The sequence below is a fragment of the Ceratotherium simum genome, chromosome X (genome assembly GCF_057802395.1).
Source record: "Ceratotherium simum simum isolate JZ-2026a chromosome X, ASM5780239v1, whole genome shotgun sequence".
NCBI lineage: Eukaryota > Metazoa > Chordata > Mammalia > Perissodactyla > Rhinocerotidae > Ceratotherium > Ceratotherium simum.
In genome coordinates, this window is record NC_141940.1 from 74218767 (window position 1) to 74226369 (window position 7603).

A 7603-nucleotide genomic window follows, 5' to 3' on the forward strand; every position below is an offset into this window, starting at 1 on the left:
CTTATGTGAAATGCCTCTGCCAACTTAAAAGTAATCCTGAGTAAAATGCCTTTGATCTACCTGAAAGGCATGCTTGTTAACTTAGTGGTATAGACATAAGGTAAGGCTTTATATTTGGAGAGAGCAGATTACTACACAAGAAGTTGCACATGAATGTTTGTGGCAAAAAGTGAAAACAACCCAAAAGTCCACCAACTGGTGAATGGATAAAAAATGTGGTGTATAAGTACAATGAGATATTATTTAGCCATAAAAAGAATGAAGTGCTGATACATGCTACAACATAGAGGAGCCTTGAAAACATTACAAGAGAAAGAAGCCAGTCACAAAAGACCACATATCCCACAATTCCATTTGACGAAATGTCCAGAATTGGCACATCCCTAGAGATAGACAGTAGATTAGTTGTTGCCAGGGGTTGGGGGAAGTGGGGGAATGGGGAGTGACTGCTAATGTGTACTGGGTTTCTTTTGAGGGGCGCTGAAAAATGTTCTAAAGTTAGATAATGGTAGTGGTTGCACAGCTCTGTGAACATACTACTACTGAATTTTACACTTTAAATGCGTTAAATTTATGGTATGTAAAGTGTATCTCAATTTAAAAATGCATTAAGACAAAAACAACAACCCGAGAGGTGGCTACTCAGGCTGCCTGACTATCATTTGAGTCCTTCAGGACCCAGGGTGGGGCAGGGAGCATGCCTGTGTCTGGGCCTGAGGGGCCTCAGAATGCCCCATCTGGAGAATGCCTGGGTGAAGCTCCCCAGGGACAGCAACGGCAAGGGCTCTGTGGCAAGGAAGGAATCCCTAATGCCCTCCCCTACCACACCAAGCCCTCCCTCATCTTCCTTTCTCTCCCTTCTTGGTTAGCAGCAAAGCAGTCTCCTCTCCCAGGCATGCACTCTTGGGCATGCGGCTGCTTCAGTCACAGGAAAAGCAGCTTTTGGGACTCGGAGCAACCGTACTGGGTCTTATGCTGGTCAAACAGTTTGTGCAGGGCGTCCATATAGAGTGTGTGGTATTTGTCCACCATCTCCTGGCTTGGATTTTCCATTTTGGGCAGTGGCAGAAGCTCCCCAACTGCCAAGAGAGGTGGGAGAAGAGAAGGGGCAAGTGCTAGACTCGTCTCTTTCTTTAACCTGCTTCTCCTTCTCTGGGCCAAATTCTCTTGCATCCCAAGTTAGCAGCTCCCAGCTTCTCCCCCTCTGGTGCCCTCTTCTTTGGTGGGGGCGGGGTGGGGAGGGCTGAGGTTGAGGTTGAGAAAGAGCTTAGGTGGCCTTGAGGCTGAGAGCAGCACTCACCTACAGTGATGATAGGCAGTGGGTATGGCAGGAGGCCAGTGGAGCCTTGGCGGAGGCCTCAACCAGAGAAGACACAAAAATAGAAACCAAAGATATGGCGGAAGTAGCTCTGGAACTTATACATCCTGCTGTCTTTATGGAACAGCACCTGCTCAAAGACCTCAGTTTCTCCAAAAGTGAAGGTGGGGACCAGATGAGCCCTGTAGGCAAACCCCGATTTATTTCCCAAACACAGGCTAGGGTGGGAACCACCCCGGAAAACATTTGTTCACTGCCAGCTCCCATCTCATAAAATCCCCATGGCATCAAGCATTTCCTCCTGCACTAAACAGGGCTCCCATATTGAGTGTCTCTTCTCCTGAAATTTTCAAGGCTATCTTTGGGCCAGGATCACAAGGGCAATATATGGGGGTGCAGGAAAGGAAGAGGAGTTTGGGCAGAGATCCCCAGAGACATACATCGCATAAAGAAAAGCTTCCAGGAGGTGTCAAGGAGGGGAATATCTGACTGTTTCTACTAGTAGGAAGCACAGAGAAGATGATGATAATTTTGTACAGATGTGTATATGTGATATACCCCTCACCCACAGGGACTATGCATAAGGTATTCTGTCCTTGGGTCTTGGGATTAGAGCAGAGAAAAGTTGTTTCCCTCTCACAGACCGTGGGAATCCACCCTGACAGTGCCCTAGGTAGAGAATTGGGCTCCTTAAGTCTTCCTGTGAGAAAAAAGAGAACACAGCCTCTCTCATACAGATCTTTGTGAGTTACTAATATTGATCTCTCAGCACTCTGACATATGTTACCTTACTGGTTCCTCATAGCAGAGAGAGTGGAGGACACAGTGGGGGGTTATTTTCTTTATCTTACAGATCCAGAAGCCTAGGTTCACAAGGTGGAAGGTCACTCAGGCAGTCAGTGAGTGGCAGCACCTGGACTAGAACCCAGGACTCCTTCCTCACAGCTCAGAACTCTCCCCTACATTATGCTCCAAACTGATGAACAGGCCACTCAGGCAAGGCCCTAGAAGAAATACTTCCCTCTTCTCTGAGTCTGCGATGGGACAATTGTCCCTGTGTCCAGTGAGCTATCCTGCTGACTTGTTGGAGCACCCCACAGCTCCAGCCTTGAGTTCCTGCTCTTTACCTCCACTCTTTATCCCTAAGTCAGAGTGGCTAACGTTTATCCGTTGCTTACTGTGTGCCAGGCATGTGGTAGGTGTTTTATGTGAATAAATTCATTTTAACCCCACAATAACCCTATGAAGTAGGTAAAATTATTAGTAGCCACATTATGAAGATGAAAACACCAAGGCTCAGGGGGCTGGCCCCGTGGCATAGTGGTTAAGTGCACATACTCGGCCGCTGGCAGCCTGGGTTCAGATCCCGGGTGCGCTCCAATGCACCGCTTGTCAGGCCATGCTGTGGCACCATATAAAGGAGAGGAAGATGGGCACAGATGTTAGCCCACAGCCAGTCTTCCTCAGCAAAAAGAGGAGGGTTGGCATGTATGTTAGCTCAGAGCTGATCTTCCTCACAAAAAAAAAAAAAAGAAAACACCAAGGCTCAGAATCATTGAGTAACATGTCCCAGAGTGCATGGTAAGTCACGAAGCCAGGATTTTAAATCAGGCCCCTGACTCCAGATCCTACATGCATACTCACCATACTGTACTCCCTCTTGCACTTACCATCAACAGACAGATGTAGATATCGATGATGATAGAGATAAGGTGGGAGTCATCTGTATACTAGGGGAACCCTAGCCAATTCCCTCTGATAATGAATCTGGGTTTCTGGTTTGGCTTCCTGGGAACTGGTCCAGCTAGCTCAGAAGGAGTGGATCACCTAAAACTTTTAGAAATTCTACGGCCATCTCCCCTACTTACTAGTAAGTTCCATGAGGGCAAGACTCATGTCTGATTCATCTTGACATCGCCTACCAGGTCATGCTGTTCAGAGTAGGCCACCCACCCTGCCCTGGGAGGAACACCTACCCATGCTGGAGGGCTGTGCGCACAAACCCCTTGCGCTTCTGGAGGATGAAGGTGGTGGTGTTGGGCACACTTTGCAGGACCTGTCCCACCCCTCCCACTACAATGCCCACAAGGTTGCCAGTGTCGTGGCTCAGCAGGTAATTGATGGCCGGCTGACTCACAGAGCACACACCTGAAGAGAATCAAGTTGCAGAGAGAGGAGCAAAATGATCAGGAGAGGAGAAAACGGCCGAGAGGGAACACCCTCCGCTCTACTCCTCACTGGCTTGTTTGTATGCCCTCTGTTCCCATGGGTCCCAGGAGGAGAGTCAATGAGATGGGGCAAAGGGTATGGAGAAGACTAGACTGTGGGCAAACACAACAGGTTTCACTTTGAGGCAATACCTCCACTTCGCAGGAGGCACTGGGTGGAAACTATGGTAGAAAGATATTCGATGGGACAACCAGAAATCTGAATCCTAACAATAATTCTACTTTTCTTTTCTTCTATTGCCATTAATAGCAACTGCTTTTATTTATTGAGCACATACTCTGTGGAAGGCACTATATTGAACTTGTATTATCTCATTCAGTCATTATATCACATCACATCTGACCTTGGATGATTATCATCAGCACCACTTTACAGATGAGGAAACTGAGACCAATAGAGGTTCAGTAGTTTGCCCAAGACCACACAGTAAGTGGCAGAGCCAGGATTCAAACCCAGGCAGTTTAGCTCCAAAACACATACTTTTGACTACTATGGTATGATGATGGGGTGGCAGGGTGAGAGGGGGTTGAGAGGTAGGGGATGGGGCTTAAAAAGGTGCATCTCCAAGCAGATAAATGGGCCAGAAGCTCCAGGAAGTATGGTCAGAAGTACCTTTGGCCATGAGGTAGTCCCTAATAAGGGGGATCTTGAAGAACCAGGACAGCGTGGCCAAGTGGGGAGTGATGCCTGGAAAGATCTTTGAGAAGCCTGTGGCCTCAGTGCAGAAGTTGCAGAAGGCGCCAAAGGTGAAGAGGCCATGGGGGTGAACCCCCATGAGGTAGTTGTGCTTAGGTGACAGGTCTTTAGTCTTCAGGATCTGCAGCCATGGAGAGAAATGCCAGAGGTGGTGAAATGAGATCACATGGGGAAGCAAGGGGGAAGACAATTCAGGAATGAGGATACTTGAAAGCAGAGCTTTTCAACAGAAAGGCCATGAGTGGGTTTCAGGGGCCTGAGATATTGTCCTTGGCCTCTAGGAAACCAGGCAGGATTTGGGGCAGCTAGAACTGCTGGGCCTCTTGCCTATGGCTGCAAGTAGTCTCGGCCACTATGTCAGAGCACTTTATGCATGGTATCATTTTCTATGAGTGTTGTTATGTGAAAAAGGTCAGCGAGCTCTGCTCCAAAAATCGGGGCAGTGTTTGTTGTCTACTCCAAAAAGTGCTCAGAGGATCAGCGTTGCAGTACATTTCTGAACCTCTTCCTGGTGCTTTCTTCCCCCAACCCCCTTCCAGTGCCTGCCTAAGTAACCTTTATTGAACTTGGAAAACCCTGCTTAGATATTACCATGTCTGTGAAGCCTTTCCTTACCCCTCAGCTGAACTACTTGTGTACCTTGTACCAAACCACAAATATATACTTGTCTGTCCTCCCCATTAGGTGTGTGCTACTTGATGGCAGAGGGTCACATCCTACTCACTTCTCTGTCCCCCAAATGTGGTACAGAGTAGGCTTTCAACCACTGTTTTTGTGTGTGTGTGTGTGTGAGGAAGATTAGCCCTCAGTTAACATCCGATGCCAATCTTCCTCTTTTTGCTGAGGAAGATGGGCCTTGGACTAACATCCATGCTCATCTTTCTCTACTTTATATGGGACACCGCCACAGCACGGCTTGACAAGTGGTGCATCGGTCTGAACCTGGAATCTGAACCTGCGAAGCTGAAGCGGAGCAGGCGAACTTAACCGCTATGCCGCCGGGCTGGCCCCTCAATCAATGTTTTTAAAACTGCACTGAAGTATATTCGTGTTTTTGCCTGTGTCATCTGGTAGGTCATGCCAAAGGCGTCCAAAGTGTCCTAGCAGAGTAATGAGTGCCCAGCGGCAACGTTGAATGCTGAAGTATGTCTAGCCTGCACTAAGACTTCTCTGGGATGTTCATTTTCCTTATGGACAACCCTAGTCCTTTGGCATAAGTGCTTAGCATTTTGGAAACTCTGAGGGTCGCTAGGGAAGAGACACTTACCGTAATGGGGAAATAGTCCCTGACGTGGGTCCAAACACGCCAGATCCTTACCCAGGCTGAACGCCTGCCACATGAAACAGAAATATCAGTAGGGCATGGTGTCTGTGTGTGCCAGCCCCACCCCTCCCACTCACCCAGGGCTTCCCTAGCAGCATGGAGGGACTATGGCTCTACTAGAGAGGTGGAAAAGGAAGAGACCCCAGGATGGTCCCAGTTGGCCCAGTTCCTGTGGCTCTGAGAACTTGGTTGAGAGGCCTGTGGCATGGTGAGTGGGACTCCCTGGTTACAGGTTAAGGTGGAACATTCTTAGGCCCTGTGCTTTCTAGGTCCATGAATCTTACCTTGCTCTGGGGTCTTCCAGTCCAGGGAAAACCAGGCAAAGTAAAGGGCTGCTAGCAGCCACAGGGATGTAAACAGCAGGTAAATGAACAATGGCTGCAAGATCTAAACTGATGAGGGAGCAAGTCAGACCAAATTTTGCTGCCAGCAGAACTTGACCATGTCCAGCCCCATTAAGAACCCTCCAAACTACCCAAGCTTCTGGTTCTGGCCTTTTGCACAATCCAGCTCCTGCCCTTCGTCATCCATGTCCACTTGTCCTTCAAACATTTCCTCTATCATATACCATATTTCTCTGCTTACCTGTCATCTCTGTCCACCTGCCTCCCTGCCCGCTCACCATCCCTCTACTCCTGCTCCTTGCCTGCCACTAGCTTTCTCCCCCTGCTCCCATTTGTCCACCATCTTTTCCCTCCCTATCCGTCATCCCTGAACCCTGGTTAAACCACTAGCCCACCCTCCCTTGCCCATATACTATCCGTATTTCCCCACACCCTGCCCACGCAGCATCTGCATCCTTCTACTATTTCCCATCCACCATTCTTGTCTTCTTGCCCATTCGCCATTTCTTTCATTGTCTCTGTCTCCCCTGTTCTACCACCACCCTTCTCCCAGAATGGAAAACTCTGTGGTTCCAACACAGGCTATACTTCTCTAAATCCATAACGCTAATGCTTCATCTGTCCCTCTCGCCATGCGTCCTTATGATCATGAACATATCATACCTGTTCCCTGGGCCTCATTTCCCCTCTCCAGATAGTGGGGGTTAGGAAGTGGCTGAAATTAGGTAGATCTACTCGTATCTATCATGACCCTGTTCCATCCCGCTGCCTGTCCTCACTGTCCCCTGGGGCTCTATCTCTTCCTTCTCCAGGACCCTCCTGGAACTCAAGACTCTTTGGCTTTACTCTGTAGTACTATCTGAGATGATCAAAGGCTAGGGATGAGACTTCCCACGAGAATAAGAATTGCCCCAGATTCGGCCCTGGCCTCTGACTCTGGCTTCTTGCCGTGCACTCTTGGATCAGTACTCACATATGGCAAGGTAGCTCAAGGGCCAATGCAGAATTGTGAGACTCTGGAAGTGCTTAGGCTGCTTGAAACAAGGCATGACCCAGGAGCTTGAGGGAGACAAAGATCCCAGGACAGTGTTCCAACCAAAGACGCCACCAGCTTGTGGAAGCTTCACTCAGTAGTGAACACATATGACTGTGAGGCTTTTCACCTGCCCTCTCCTTTCCTTGTCCTGCCCCACACCTACCACTCACTGCAGGGGGCAGGCTCTGGAGTACCAAGGACTGCCCCATCAGGTCTGAGCCCTGGGCTCTGCCCCATTTGCCTTTGACTCTCTTTCCTGGAATTATTAGGACATCAGGAAGGAGAAAGGTGAGAAGGACTGCCATCCAGTCCTAGAGACGCAGAGATCCCGAGAAGGGAACCCCCTCACAGGCCACTCTAAGACCACAGGGGTTGTGACCTCTGGGAGATGGCTGGTGGGAAGGGAGCTCTGGGGGTTTGTGGGGCGGGGAGCACCTGGAGTTAGGTCTCTGTTGAGACTTATTGTTGCCCTGAGGCAGCCTGGTTTGGAGCTGTCCCCCTCTTTTAACTTTCTATTATAAAAATTTCCAAACACACACAAAACTAGAGGAAGCAACGAATTTTCATTTTTGTGTTCGTGTTTTATGTTCATCTTCAAACTGTTAACATTTTGCCGTACTTATTTCATCTCTCTCCCCATTCTTTTTTTTCTTAGA

At 48.8% G+C, this 7603-nt stretch overlaps 1 protein-coding gene across 1 annotated transcript; it reads right to left on the reverse strand.

The window, feature by feature from the left end:
• Window positions 1-924: 924 nt before the first annotated feature.
• AWAT1 (acyl-CoA wax alcohol acyltransferase 1) lies at window positions 925-6960 on the reverse strand. The gene is given in 7 exon segments (XM_004439879.3): window positions 925-1079; window positions 1301-1500; window positions 3295-3466; window positions 4160-4364; window positions 5511-5581; window positions 5852-5959; window positions 6885-6960. Coding segments are annotated over 7 exon segments (987 nt in total).
• Window positions 6961-7603: the final 643 nt, after the last annotated feature.